This window comes from Lynx rufus, unplaced genomic scaffold (genome assembly GCF_022079265.1).
Source record: "Lynx rufus isolate CCGP_SWC_20201006 ecotype Redwood Valley unplaced genomic scaffold, mLynRuf1.p SCAF_4, whole genome shotgun sequence".
Taxonomy (NCBI): Eukaryota; Metazoa; Chordata; class Mammalia; order Carnivora; family Felidae; genus Lynx; species Lynx rufus.
In genome coordinates, this window is record NW_025814856.1 from 96,539,052 (window position 1) to 96,554,853 (window position 15,802).

Below are 15,802 nucleotides of genomic sequence, written 5' to 3' on the forward strand. Positions count from 1 at the left end.
AACCTTGAAAACATGCTAAGTAAAAGAAGCCGGTGACAAAACACAACATGCTGCATGACTCCTTTTACATGAAATGTCCAGAACAGGAAAATCCATAGACAGAAAGCAGATTAGTGGCTGTCAGGGGCTCGGGGGACAGGGAACAGGATGAAAACGTTTTGAAGTGAGAGAGACGTGGTGGTTACATAGCACTGTAATTGCATTACACACCACGTAACTTTGTTATGTAAATTTACCTCAATGGAAAAAAGAAGAAAAGATAAATGCAAAACATACCTTGATACTAATAAAATTCATTCCACTCTCTCGTGCAACTACTCCAGCTAGTAAGGTTTTTCCTGTCCCAGGAGGACCATACAGCAGTACTCCCGTTCTTTGTCGTATGGGCAAGTTTGCAAATAGTTCTGGGTACTGAAAAATATAGAACTATGATCAAGAGCTAAGTCTAAAAAAATAACTAAGGAGCAGCCCAAGTCAATGTACAGAGAAAAAGTATTCAGATTGTTAGTAACCGCCACCTTTATTAACAGGATAAGGACAGAAAATAAAATTCCTACTCAGTACATAAGTTCAAAGGAATTACCACAGATTTTTTACCAACTGGGCCATGGAATACACTCTACATAAAGTGGGCACAACTGCATCAGAACTTCTTTGTGTTTTTTTCCTGGCTTTTAAAAATATTATAAAAAGTACATTAAGAAAATAAAAACAATCTTTTAACAAGTAGATTGCCTTCCCCTTGTATGGTTCACAGGGCAAGTTATGATAACTATGCATATTCAAATATACTCCATCAAAGAAAGAAAAATAATAGAGAAGTATGTGTAATGATAACAGTAAGCTCTCCCAAGAGTCTCCATGCTGAGCAAGCGACTGACCGCTTCTAAATTCCCAAAGAGCAAGAAGACTGTGTCAACAGGTCAGCCAGGCATCAGGCTACTGTCAGCAATATCCTGGATTTCTCTGTGAGGAATGCCTGTTGAGTTCCACCTGCTGACAAAATTCTAACCCCGTCTCTACCTCCATTCTGATCTGAAGAGGCCCCAGAGTCAGCCATCATGCAGAGAGTCTCTGCGCATCTGGTGTCCAATGCCCAGACTCAGCATTTGGAATCATGATCCTGCTGGCAAGTTATTCCACGCCTGCATTCTCTCTGACAGGCTTCAACCTGCAGTCCTGGGCTGCACTCAGTGTGTCCCAGGCCCCACTGGCCACACTTCCAGGACTTGCCATCTAGTTACATATAACTGAGGTCCTTACTCACCCATGTCTTTATCTCTCTGCATGGATCCCTGATCTCATGCAATGATACTCGTTTCTCAGGCTTGTGGTTCAAATGCACTACCACCTAGATTCTGAACAATTTACCTCTGCCCCCTTTATCCTGCCACCTGCTTGGTCTATGCTGCCTGCTAACTCTATCTTTCCAGGACTGACACCCAGAGTCTGGAAATCTGGCTTACTCCATCAGTTCTGTGGACCTAGATGACTCTTTCAGCTTATTTCTACCCATTTTTGTTCAAATCCCAGCTGACAGTTCATCTTGCTTTAGTACAATCTGAATGATTCAAGCAAAACACAATAATTGTGAAATTCACATCAAAATATATTTACTGTAAATATCATCCCAGCTTTCTAAGTTTCTTACAGACAAGGACTTTACCAAATACTTAAAAAAATCCATTAGAGTGCCAAAAATAGTGTTGGCATTTATTTGATAACTCAATAAAGTTTTCTTTAATCAAACTGAGAGTAGGCAAGTCAACACATAAAGCCATTCAGTAATTCTTCTGGGATACTTGATTTTTTTCTTTTTTTCTTTTTTCTTTTTTTTTAAAAGTTACCTTGGCTGGTAACTGGATAGTATCCATGAGTATCTGCCGAACTTCATGTAATCCACCAATTTTATCCCAGCCCAGGTCCCTAGGTTTATGCAAGTTGACATTTCGCAGAGATGCAGGAAGAAATCCTTGGAGAGCCTTTTGGAAGTCCAATGTTGTTAAAACTAATTCTGTTTAAAAATAAACACAACTTTTGGTAGTCACATCTGTGTATGAATCTTCAAAACATGCTACCATCTTAGCTGGAGATGTCAATTTTCTACTAAACTGCTTATATACTAAAATAGAATATATTTAATACTTACATTAATGGATGTTAACATTCCTCTGCAATGGAACAATTACAGATTTTGGTTTGAATAAGAACACATACCTTCTCTGGTGGATATGCTCTGGTGAGAGAGATGAAAATGTATGGCTCGATCCACAAGCATTGTAAAATCTCTAGCCACAAACCCTTCAGTTCGTTTAGCTATACAATGCAGGTCAAGATTAGTGAACTTGTTTACATCAGAGCCCAGTTTATTTTTTATTACATTATGTAGCATTTCACATCTTTGCTCCTAAAGAAAAAACACAAAATTCAATTTCTAATTTTACTCAAATGTAAATTTTAGTACATATATTTTGAAAATCAGGTTGAATAATCTACGATGACAGAAAGCAGACCAGTGGTTGTCTGCAGATTGAGTGGGGGGGGGCAGGGATTGCAAAGGGGCACCAGGAAACTTTTGAGAGTGATGGCAATGTTTGCTACCTTAACTGTGGTGATGGTTTTATGGTCTATACATATTAAGTGGTGTATATACAATATATAATGTATATACATGTTAAAACTGATCAAATTGTACACTTTAAATACTGAGTTTGTTGTCTTCAAATATACCTCAATAAAGTTGCAAAAAAAAATCACATTGATAAACGATTGCTATTTCTTTCTCCAATAAGAAGCCTTTTTAGTAACATTTGGTTCAAGAGTGGCTTTTGTTGTTGTTCCTATAAAACTTACTTCTAAAATGATATTCAATGACCAATCCCACTACCATTGTGTTATGCTTAATAATAGGTATAACACTTTCTTTTTTCAATAACAGTTAATTAGCACAGGGCCTGAATATTTAGGATAAAAATTTTAAAGGGGAGGTTAAGGGGCGCCTGGGTGGCTCAGTTGGATAAGCGTCCGACTTCGGCTCAGGTCATGATCTCAAGGTGTATGGGTACAAGCCCCACGTCGGGCTCTGTGCTGACAGCTCAGAGACTGGATCCTGCTTCCGATTCTGTTTCTCCCTCTCTCTCTCTCTCTCTCTCTGCCCCCTGCTGCTCGTACTCTCTCTCTCTCTCTCTAAAATAAACATTTAAAAAAAAATTTAAAGAGGAGGTTAAAATGTGTTTGTCAGTCCTAGAACATTCTTCTTTGAGCTCCCTGCCTCTAAAACCATCATGAACAGAAGTCTCCAAAGGGGACGATGGACCATATGTGCTTGTGATATTGTGATTCATAATAAGAAACATATATTTGGTCTCTGTCCTGTTTCTAGCACAGATATCCTAAAACCCTTAGAATTTCCTAAGTGATAAGAGTGATAAAAGTGTCTTGATATTCACAACACACCAGAGTTTATGTTAATGAGGTGATTTTCAGAAAGCACCTAAGGATGGGGGGCTGGTGGCCAGGGAATCAACCATAAATAGAGGGTTGAAACTTGCAGTCCCACCTTTTGGTTCCAGGAAGGGGAAACCTCCAAGACTGGAGGTTGAATTAACTGCAAACAGCCAAAGATTTAATCAATTGTGCCTATGTAATGAAACCTCCACAAAAACTTAAGCCACCATGCCAGGCCCTAAACTTCACAAGGAGAGAAGCAACTTTGTGAGAATAGAACCTCACCCTATGCATCTCTTCATCTGGCTATTGATTTGTATCCTTTAATAGCCTCTGTAATAAACCAGTAATCTACTGAGTAAACTAGTTTCCTGAGTTCTATGAGCTACTCTAGCAAATCAATCAAAGCCAAGGAGTGGGTCAGGGGAATCTCTGATTTATAGCCAGCTGGTCAGAAGCAAAGGTAACAAGCTAGACTTCGAATTGGCATTGGAAGTGGAGAGCAGTCTTAGAGGACTCAGCTCTTACTTAACCTGTGGAATCTGATGATATCTTGACTAGATGGTGTCAGAATTGAGTTGAATTGTAGCACACCCATCTGGTGTCTGAGAATTGCTTGGTGGTGTGAGGGAAAAACCAAAAAATTAGAAATGAGTGCTAAAATCATAGTGGGTAAGGAATATCAGGAGGCACCTGGGTGGCTCAATCAGTTAAGCATCTGACTCTTGATCTCAGTTCAGGTCATGACCTCAGAGTTCCTAAGTTTGAGCCCTGCATCCAGCTCTGCGCTCACAGTGCAGAGACTCAGATTCTCCGTCTCCCTCTCTCTCTCTCTGCCCCTCCCCTGTTTGTGTGGTCTCTCTCTCTCAAAATAAATAAATAAACTTAAAAAAAAAAAAAAGCATCAGGGTGCTGGTAAAGAAACAATGTTTAATCAAATTTTAAAAAACATTTATTTGGATAAAAGAGGATAAAAACCATAGGATCATTTCAATAGATGAAGAAAAAGCATTTGACAAAGTGCAACAGCCATTCATGATAAAAACCCTCTGCAAAGTAGGTCTAGAGGGAACATACTTCAACATAATAAAGCCCTTATATGAAAATCCCATAGTAAACATCATACTCAATGGTGAAAAACTGAAAGCTTTTCCCTTAAGGTCAGGAATAATACAAGCATGTCTACCCTCACCACTTTTATTCAACATGATACTGAAATCCTAGCCACAGCAATCAGACAACAAAAAGAAATAAAAGATATCCAATTTGGTAAAGATGAAATAAAACTTTCACCATATACAGATGACATGATACCATATGTAGAAAGACCCCATCAAAAAAATATTAGAACTAAGAAATGAATTCAGTAAAGTTGCAGGATACAAAATCAATGTATAGAAATCTGTTGCATTCTTATACACTAATAATGAAACAGCAGAAAGTGAAATTAGGAAAACAATCCTATTTACAACCACACCCAAAATAGTAAGATATCTAGTAATAAACCTAACCAAAGAGGTGAAAGATCTGTAACCTGAAAACCATAAAATACTAATGAAAGAAATTCATGACAATGCAAAGAAATGGGAAAACATTTCACACTCACAGGTTAGAATAACAGATATTGTTAAAATGTCTATACTACCCAAAGCAATCTATATATTTAATGAAATCCCTAAATCAAAATAATACCAGCATTTTTCACAGAACTAGAACAATCCTAAAATTTATATGGAACCAGAAAAGACCCCAAATAGCCAAAGCAATCTTGAAAAAGAAAAACAAGGGGCGCCTGGGTGGCGCAGTCGGTTAAGCGTCCGACTTCAGCCAGGTCACGATCTTGCGGTCCGTGAGTTCGAGCCCCGCGTCGGGCTCTGGGCTGATGGCTCGGAGCCTGGAGCCTGTTTCCGATTCTGTGTCTCCCTCTCTCTCTGCCCCTCCCCCGTTCAAGCTCTGTCTCTCTCTGTCCCAAAAATAAATAAACGTTGAAAAAAAAAAATTTAAAAAAGAAAAAGAAAAACAAAACTGCAGGTGTCACAATTCCAGACTTCAAGTTATATTACAAAGTGGTAGTAATTAAAACAGTATGGTACTGGCATAAAAATAGACACACAGATCAATGGAACAGAACAGAAAGCGCAGAAATAAACCACAATTATATGGTCAATTAATAAATATACAATGGGGAAAAGACAGTCTCTTCAACAAATGGTGTTGGGAAAACTGGACAGCCACATGCAAAAGAATGAAACTGGACCACTTTCTTTCACCATCTACAAAAATAGACTCAAAATGGATTAAAGACTTAAATGTGAGACCTGGAACCATAAAAATCCTTAAAGAAAAAAAAATCCTTAAAGAGGGCACAGGCAGTAATTTCTCTGACATCAGCCAATGCAACATTTTTCTACAGGTAACTCCTGAGGCAAGGGAAATAGAGGCAAAAATGAACTACTGGGATTACATCAAAATAAAAAGCTGCTGCACATTGAAGGAAACAATCAACAAAACTAAAAGGCAGCCTACTGAATAGAAGATATTTTCAAATGACACATTTGATAAAGGCTTAGTATCCAAAATACATAAAGAACTGATAAAACTCAATACCCAAAAACCAAATAATCCAATTAAGAATGGGTAGAAGACATGAAGAGACATTTTTCCAAAGAAGACATCCAGATAGCCAACAGACACATAAAAAGATGCTCAACATCACTCATCATCAGGGAAATGCAAATCACAACTACAGTGAGATATCACCTGACACTCGCCAGAATGGCTAAAATCAAAAACTCAAGAAACAACAAATGTTGGCGAGGATGTGGAGAAAGTGGAACCCTCTTGCACTTTTGGTGGGAATGCAAACTGGTGCAGCCATTGTGGAAAGCATAGAGGTTCCCCCAAAAATTAAAAATAGAACTACCCTACAATCCAGTGATCACACTACTGGGTATTTACCAAAAAAATACAAAAACACTAATTCAAAGGGATACATGCACCCCTATGTTCATTGTAGCATTATTTACAAAAGCCAAACTATGAAAGTAGCCCAAGTGTCCAATGACAGATGAATAGATAAGGTGTGGTATATACATACAATGGAGTATTCAGTCATAAGAAAGAATGAGATCTTTTTATTTGCAATGACATGCCTAGAACCACAGTATAATGTTAAGTGAAATAAGTCAGAGAAAGATAAATATGACTTCACTCATACACAGAATTTAAGAAACAAAGCAAGTGAGCAAAGGAAAAGGAAAAAAAAAAAGGGACAAATCAGGAAACTCTTAACTGCAGAGAACAAACTGATGGTTACCAGAAGGGAGGTGGGTGGGAGCATGGGTAAAATAGGTGAAGGGGATTAAAGAGTAGACTTATCATGATGACGGGGGGGTATTATATATATATATATATATATATATATGTATATATATTATATATACATACATTATATATATATACGTATATATATTATATATACATACATTATATATATATATATACGTATATATATTATATATACATACATTATATATATATAATGTACATACACACACATATACACACACACATATACAAACTGATACACATTTCTCACTAAATGCTCTTTCTTATTAAAAAGAAAAAAAGGTAATTATGTAAGGTGATGGATGTGTTCAATTAACTTGATTGTGGTAAATTATTTCACAATGTATAAATCGTATGGTACACTTAAAATATATACAAACTTATTTGTCAATTATATCTGAATAAACTGAAAAAATTCTAATTTCCACGATGTATTTACAGATTTCACCAATGGGAAATGAAGCAGTTCAGAATTTTTAGGGTTTTTGTTTCCTTTTAAATGGAATAAGAAAACTTTAAGAAGAAGAAGAAATGCTTTCAAAAAAGCCTTGGAAAGTACATCGTAACATTTCAGATGGTTATAAATGGAAACTGTGCATCTAAGCACAACATGCACCAAATGTCACCTTTTTTTTGAGCCCTCCCCCCAAATGTCACCTTTTAAATATCCTTAACCATAAGTTTAAAGACATAAATCATTAATAAAACTGAAAAAAGGTTTATATAAAGAGGGATATATTTCAGCAATTTTCACAAGTCGTATGTTACCTGATCAGGAGGCTGAATATGTTGGACACACTGAAATATGTGAATTCCTTGAGCCGAGACGAGCAGAGGTTGCAGTGAATGTTGAGACTGGCTTGTGGCAACCAGTGCTACCAAACTTCCCATGGAAATAAACTCTTTCATTGCATCATTCAAAGCTACAATTAAGCAATATAGTTTAGAAGCTCAGTAAATATAAACATGACATATAAAAATTATAAAATCACTAAAAATAATGATAACCTAAAGTCGAGCTTTAAGGTGGAGTACAAAGAGTATGGATCCTTCATACCTTTTAAATATTACATCTGCCACTCATTCATTGATTTATCTATTGAGGACCTAATATCTGCCACACTCTAACCAATCTAACGGAGGCCTAGCAGGTACCATAAACTCGATTTGTAAGCTCAAAACAATGCCTAGGAGGTTCCTTACTTCTGGATCTCAGAAAGTAAACAAACAGGAGTCTCTGAAATATAGAAGGAAGATAAATTTCCAATATTGTGTTCTGTTGATTGGGCAAAATACAGTTCCCATTCCTATGACTTTCTAAACAATCTCTTTCTACGGCCAGTTCTTTGTCAGAACTGAAACAAGCATTAACAATGTGTAGGAATCGTGACCTAGAAATCTGCAGCATTCCATTAAACACTACTCTAGTAAGTTTCACAGATGCTACAGGATTCAAACTGTGTGGTTAACACTATTTGCAATAACCAAGGCACTGTGGTTGCATTTTCTATCAATTCCAGATCTCAAGAACTTTGAGGCAGCGGAATGCTACCAAATCCTCCAGCAGCCAACCTGAGCTCTCCATGAATTCTAAGCTCCAGCCACGTATTCCCTAACATACCACGATTTCTTGTACCTCTGTATCTTTGCCTATGGATCACGCTTCCTGTGCTTCTTTATTAGCATGAAGCTACTTAATGCTAATTTATACTTCTCCATCAAAATTGCATTAATCTCAGTTGTTAACTCGCTCCAAAAGCCTTCTCTGATAGCTCCTTACCCACCCCTTCCCAGTCCCGGTTGAGGGTGCATGTTCCTACAGTGCCCTGTGCACACTTCCAGCAGAGCACAGCCTACCACCTCCTACTTATGCCACCCTGGTCAGTTACCTAACCTCTGAATTTCCATTTACTCACCTGTAAAAGCAGAATATTTACCTGTAGAGTACAAAACAATCCCTAGCCCAGAAAAGGCACTCAGCACATGGTAGCTGTCATTATTACTATCAGTATTCTGTACTAAAATGGTTTCCTTTTCTTCCCTCTCCTAGATTTTAAGAATAGAGACTCTGCATAAGCATTATAGAAATATTTTTCAAATGAACAGAGTAAATCTGTATACTTAAGCAATTTCTAATAAGTATATGAGAATGAAAGGCCCCAACAGACTAATCACAAGGTTGTAGAATTTTCACATGGCTCTTATTTACCAATTTTGCTAATACAGAGGCCACAAAAGCAATATAACATATATCTGTTTTCTGAAGACAGCAGATTTAACATTAAGACTAAAACTGTCTAACCAAAGAAAAAGGCCCATGGCCACGAGTGGATGTGTTACCATTACCATGTGCAAGCCTCTGGCTCTGCACAGCCTCAGGGCTATGCTCATGTTCTGGGAGAGCAGGCAGGCCAACAATGAGGTCAAGGTCGTCCAGCAGAACCACAGAAGGCTGCCTCCATGTTGCCTCTGAGAAAGCCAGCTCCAGGGTTTTTTGTATGTGTTCAAGCCTTTTTCCTTAATATGCAAGATATGAAATGTTATTTCAGGGCTGGTAAGTATAGGTTGCCCTTTTCAGAGCATTAGAAACACTCAATATTGATTTAACCATGAAAATTTGATCCATATTTTGTTAATATACCAATCACTAAACTTTGATCATTAACGTGGTTTAATTAACAGAACCTCAAAGGACCAGTAAAGTGCTGAATTTTATAAAGCTGAAAAAAGGAATATGATACTATGCATGTTATTTTTACCTGGATTCATTCCACAGAAAATTTTAGACAGTATAAAAAATTACTATCTTAAAAAATAGCAAAATAAAAGCAGGATATGGAAAAACATAAATGAAAGACTAGGGGATCAAGATTCAAATAAAATCAAACACAAATGTAAGTATCTAGAGATCCCAGAGTTGTTATATTTGAATCATACATTTGGCTTCAAACTTCCTGGTGAATTACCAAGTTTTAATTTTCAAAGAATAGAAAACATACACATTCATAAGCCAATGTAAAGAATTTCTGTTACTTACTGTTACTTTGACTTAGGTCAAAAACAAAATTTTGGAGGTTCTTGGGTGGCTATTTTGGTTAAGCATTTGACTCCTGATTTCAGCTCAGGTCATGATCTCATCATTCGTGGGATCAAGCCCCACATCAGGCTCTGTGCTGATGGCATGGAGCCTGCTTGAGATTCTCTCTCCCTCCCTCTCTCTCTCTCTCTCTCTCTCTCTGCCCTTTCCCCACTAGCACACTCACTCATGCACATACACTATCTCAGACTTTAAAAAAAAAAATTATTAAAAAAAATATAAATATAAAAAATAAAACAAAAATTTACATGAAGTTCAAGCATGACTCTGAGAGATGGACAGTATCTCTAAAACCACCTTTACAGCATATGAATTAATCAGTTTTTGAAGGCTATTCCTTAGTTTCTTACCATATGGTAGACATAAAACACACACACACACATACACACACAGAGCATGGACTGGTTGGGATGACAAGGAAGAGGTAGCCAAGGGGGAAAAAAAAAGGTTACTCAAAATAAAATCTTTTCAATCTTGTTTTTTGATCAAATAGATGATAACATAAGCATTAAAGATTTTTAAAAGTACAAAAGTATATATATGGTAAATTGTAATTCTCCTCTTCACTGTCCACAGCCGAGTTTCCCTAGCAATTTAGGAATATTTACACCCATTAGAGTATATCCTAAATACAAACTTTTTCAGAATGGTCTAAATTGGCATTTCCAGGAATATAGTCTACAAAGAGTTTTGGCTAAGAAAATAAAAGGGAGGGGGGTCTCCATCAAGTATAGAGAGTTTAGAAAATTTTGCTGAAAATATTAGAAAGCGAAAGATTTAAAATTTCTAAGGAATTGGGGCACCTGGGTGGCGCAGTCGGTTAAGCGTCTGATTCTTGATTTTGGCTCCGGTCATGATCTCTGAGACTGAGTCCCACATCAGGCTCTGTGCTGGGTGTGGAGCCTACTTAAGATTCTTTCTCTCTCCCTCTTCTCCTCCCAGCTCATGCTCTCTTTCCAAAGGAAAAAAATTTTTTTTCTAAGGAATTTCAACAACTAACAGAAAAGATAAGGGAAGATTAGATATTTGTACTTACTAGATTAACAGCATGAAATAACATTTCTGCCTTTCTAGCAAAAAAGGGATTTATGTAGAGTGTTACCATATTCATACCTCGTAAAGTTTTACAGTCCACTATCTCCACATGGGCATCCAATATGTCAAATGCTTCTTTACAGACTGCCTTGGCTAAAGTTGATTTTCCACTGCCCTAGAAAATAATTGCTTCATAAGCAATATATTCAATCACAGAAATAGCTTCTGTTACTGTGGCAACCAAGACTCAGCCTCACCAATCAAGTATACACTACACAACATTCTATGTCAATTCTAACTCAATAAAGCTGGGGGTAAAAAAGAAAAAAAGAAAACCCACCTGCCTGGAGTTCTAGGATCACATTATGGTGCGTGACATTTAGCATAAAGTAAACTAACAGGAAGGACTGAAACTCTAGACTCAGGAGGTTTTAAATTTTTTTTTTTAACATTTTATTTATTTTTGAGACAGGGAGAGACAGAAGAGCATGAACAGGGGAGGGTCAGAGAGAGGGAGACACAGAATCCGAAACAGGCTCCAGGCTCTGAGCTGTCAGCACAGAGCCCGACGCGGGGCTCGAACTCACGGGCTGCGAGATCATGACCTGAGCCGAAGTTGGACGCTTAACCGACTGAGCCACCCAGGCGCCCCAGAGACTCAGGAAGTTTTAAGAGCACTCCAGGATTAAGTGGGAAAGAATGATTTCCTAAACATGTATACAAGTCTAGCAAAGAAAAATATGTAATATTTTGCAAAAAAAACCCAGAAGGCTCTAGCTTCCCAGCTCTAATAGAATGACTCAAGTGGTATATAAACACAGGCAAGGTTAACAGATGACAACCCAATCTCAGGAATATAAACCCCCCAAAAAGGTACGTTTCCCACCCCAACTTCAACCTTAATTGGTACTAATACTAAAAATAATCAATTGCTTTGAGAAAGTTAAAAAAAAATACACCAGGTCTAGTTGCTGGGGAAGATATGCAGATATCACCAAAATATATCTTTTCTTTTAACCTGTTAAAAGCTGGATGTGTCCTATGTTCATTACACCGCACAGACAGAAAATAAACATTTGTTTTTACAATTTTTTAAATCACTGATATTTAAATCTTTTACCTTTAAAAACAGTCAATGCTTCATTATTTGTTACTAGAAGGGAATAATGTAAACATTAAATAATCTTTCTAGAGAAATGAAACCTAATCCCATTTAATTTCAACTATTTTCAGTGAAAAAAAAATTATTACCCACTTCCTTGTTATCTTAAATTAACTGCAATTTTAATTTACAGTTTCTTGGTGATATACAGTATTACTGTGACCTTAGTGTACTATGTAGCCCTCAGACACTATTAAAGTGGGCAGAACTATTTACTTTTTTATTAAGTGACTCTAGACTATATAGAGTTTGATCCAATGTGTACTTCTTTTTTTCAAGTAAAAGCTTTATTTTTTTCCTGGTTTATAAATTAACATGTGAAGCATACAAAGGAACTGTAAACACTTAGTATAAGAGAAACGTAAAAAATTTTCTGTAATCTTACCACCTCACAGAAGTAACCACAGTCCATTGTTCTGAGGTATCACCCTTCCAGACACCTCATACACATTTAAGTAAATTTGTAAAGATGGGATTACAGTATTTATATGGGTTCATGATAAATCACTGTCCTCTTTATCCACAATTATGGAGCTGCTTCGGCTCCCCAGCACACCACCACTGTGGGACATACTGCACATAACACGTTTAATAAGCCCCTTCCTAATGTATACTAATGTTTCTAATTTTTAACTATTATAAATAAAGCTAAAATAAATATCCATATATGTGTTAACTTATTTGTCAGATTACACCTTTAGAATAAATTTCTAGAAGCAGAATTACTGTATCAAAAGGTACACACACGTATTTAAAATTTTGCTGACCCGGGCCCCTGGGTGGCTCAGTCGGTTGAGCGTCCGACTTCAGCTCAGGTCATGATCTCGCCGCTTGTGAGTTCGAGCCCCACATAGGGCTCTGTGCTGACGGCTCGGGGCCTGGAGCCTCTTCAGATTCTGTGTCTTTCTCTTTCTCTCTCTGCCCCTCCCCTGCTCACACTCTGTCCCTCTCTGTCTCTCAAAAATAAACAAACATTTAAAAAAAAATTTTTGCTGACCGTTGCTATAGTGCCCCCTAGAAAAGCTGAATGTTGGCAGGTTTTTACAGTTCTTTTAATATAGGTTTTTTCCCTCGATCTAGTATTATTTCCTACCCTTGCTGTTTTGTCTAGCTTTAACAGCCCTGCACCAGTTCTAACATTTTGTTTTTCAGCACTGTGGACTGGAAAAACAGCCAAGCTTGTTATACAAAATCTGAAATTTAGCAGCCACTCAACAAATACTACCACACTTACACCTTACAGAATTGTATTTACATTTAAAGTCAACGGGCTCCAAAAAATAAAGAAATTAAGGGTGCTGGGGTACAGGTCCCATCTATCATACTTTGCTTAGTTTGAGGGCTTTCTCCTCACAAAGTAAATCACACTTGTATAGCACTTTTGAGTTTACAAAGTGTTTTTCCATATATTATTCCCCTTAAGTGAGGTTTACCCTAAGAAGGCAGATTAAGAAACCACAAAACTGCCTGTGGTCATAGTCAGAAAGTACATGACAGAGGTGGGACTCAAATCCAGGTCTTCTGCTTGTTCTTCATATTACCCATGATACCCCTAGGTGAGATGGAGAAGTCTGATTTCTGAGTCAATACGATATTGCTTTTTCAAAATAAATATAAAATGATGATGCATTTTGAAATGTGACACAGAAACCTAGAAACCACATAGAATAGTTCCTATATTTCACCAGCTTGCATACCTGAGATAAATCTCCACTTGATCATGGTATACAATTCTTTATACACATTGGTTGATTTGATTTGCTAATATTTTGTTGAGGATTTTTGTATCTATGTTCGTGAGAGGTTATCAGTCTGCAGTTTTCTTTTAACGTCTTTGTCTGGTTTTGGTATTAAGGTAATGCTGGACTCACAGGGTGACTTAGGAAGCATTCCTTCTGCTTCTATCCTCTGAAAGAGATTGTAGAAAACTGGTATAATATCTTCCTTATAGGCCTTTTTATATTGTACACTTCTTGTGCAAGTTTTGGGAACTTGTGTCTTTCAAAGAATTGGTCCATTCATCTAAGATGGTTATCAAATTTGTGGGCATAGAGTTGTCTATTACTATTACGACTTTATTATCCTTTTAATGTTTATGGGATCTGTAGTGATGTTCCCTCTTTCATTTCTGGTATTAGTAATTTGTGTCTTCTTTTTTTTTCTTAGACTGGCTAAAGGCTTATCAATTTTATTGATCTTTTCAAAGAAGCAGCTTTGGTTTCACTGATTTTTCTCTGTTGATTTCCTGTCTTTAATTCACTGATTTATGCTCTAATTCTTATTTCTTTTCTTCTCCTTACACTGGACTTAATTTGCTCTTTTTTTCTGGTTTCCTAAAGGGAATACTAGGGTTATTGGTGTAGTTGCACATAACTATGTATATATACATGTATGTGTATATATACATATACACACACACACACACACACACATGCACACACACATATATATTTTTTGCTGCATATAGATATGTATATAAAAATATGTATTTTTTAAAATTTTATTTTTAAGTAATCTCTACACCCAGTGTGGGGCTTGAACTCACAACCCCAAGATCAGGAGTCACATGTTCTACTGATGAGCCAGCCAGGCACCCTTGGAGTAGCTGTTACATTTTAAGTAAGAATCAGAAGAAAGCAACTGAACTAGTAACAGGAAAAAGAGTTATTTTACTGAAGTTAAAAGTGAATCGAAATGAAAAAGTCTTAAAATTTTGAATTGAATAAAAGAACAAAGATTCACAGAGACCACACTGTACCTCTGAAAACAATTTTGCACTGGTAAAGAATAAAACTGTAAGCCCTTTAAAAGGGCAGGGAGGGGCGCCTGGGTGGCTCAGTCGGTTAAGCAGCCGACTTCGGCTCAGGTCATGATCTCGCGGCCCGTGAGTTCGAGCCCCGCGTCGGGCTCTGTGCTGACAGCTCAGAGCCTGGAGCCTATTTCAGATTCTGTGTCTCCCTCTCTCTGACCCTCCCCCATTCATGCTCTGTCTCTCTCTGTCTCAAAAATAAATAAGCGTTAAAAAAAAAAAAAAAAAAGTTAAAAAAAAAAAAAAAAGGGCAGGGAAACTCTAGCAAAACTGATGAAGATTAAGAAGAGAAAAGACACAAAACACCAAAATCAGGAAATGGAACACCATAGTAGATTCCACAGCCATTCAAAGGATAATGAAAGGAATACTACAAACAACTTTATGCTCATAAATTTGACAACTTAGAAGAAATGGACCAATTCCTTGAAAATTACAAACTACCAAATGTCTGCCATGGTGAAATAAGACAATTAAGGAAATTTAATTTATAATTAAGAAGTCAAAGGTCCTGGGGCAGCTGGGTGGCTCAGTCAGTTGAGTGTCTGACTTCGGCTCAGGTCATGATCTCACGGTTCATGAGTTCGGGCCCCACATCAGGCTCTGTGCTGACAGCTCAGAGTCTGGAGCCTGCTTCAGATTCTGTGTCCCCCTCTCTCTCCGCCCCACCCATGCTTGTGCTCTGTGTCTCTCTGTCTTTCTTTTTTTTTTTTTTTTTTTTTTAAATTTTTTTTTTCCAACGTTTATTTATTTTTGGGACAGAGGGAGACAGAGCATGAACGGGGGAGGGGCAGAGAGAGAGGGAGACACAGAATCGGAAACAGGCTCCAGGCTCCGAGCCGTCAGCCCAGAGCCTGACGCGGGGCTCGAACTCGCGGACCGCGACATCGTGACCTGGCTGAAG

At 37.4% G+C, this 15,802-nt stretch overlaps 1 protein-coding gene across 2 annotated transcripts in view; it reads right to left on the bottom strand.

Annotated features, from left to right (window-relative positions):
- The window catches only part of PEX1 (peroxisomal biogenesis factor 1), a 47,564-nt gene that overhangs the window by 13,157 nt on the left and 18,605 nt on the right, over nucleotides 1-15,802 (bottom strand). For both annotated transcript variants that reach the window (XM_047096026.1, XM_047096027.1), the window contains exons 11-16: nucleotides 11,006-11,102; nucleotides 9,142-9,312; nucleotides 7,564-7,718; nucleotides 2,218-2,407; nucleotides 1,848-2,014; nucleotides 277-411 (exon numbers count right to left, since the gene is read on the bottom strand). In XM_047096026.1, coding sequence (XP_046951982.1) covers nucleotides 277-411; nucleotides 1,848-2,014; nucleotides 2,218-2,407; nucleotides 7,564-7,718; nucleotides 9,142-9,312; nucleotides 11,006-11,102 — 915 coding nt within the window. The remainder of the gene's footprint in view (nucleotides 1-276; nucleotides 412-1,847; nucleotides 2,015-2,217; nucleotides 2,408-7,563; nucleotides 7,719-9,141; nucleotides 9,313-11,005; nucleotides 11,103-15,802) is intronic.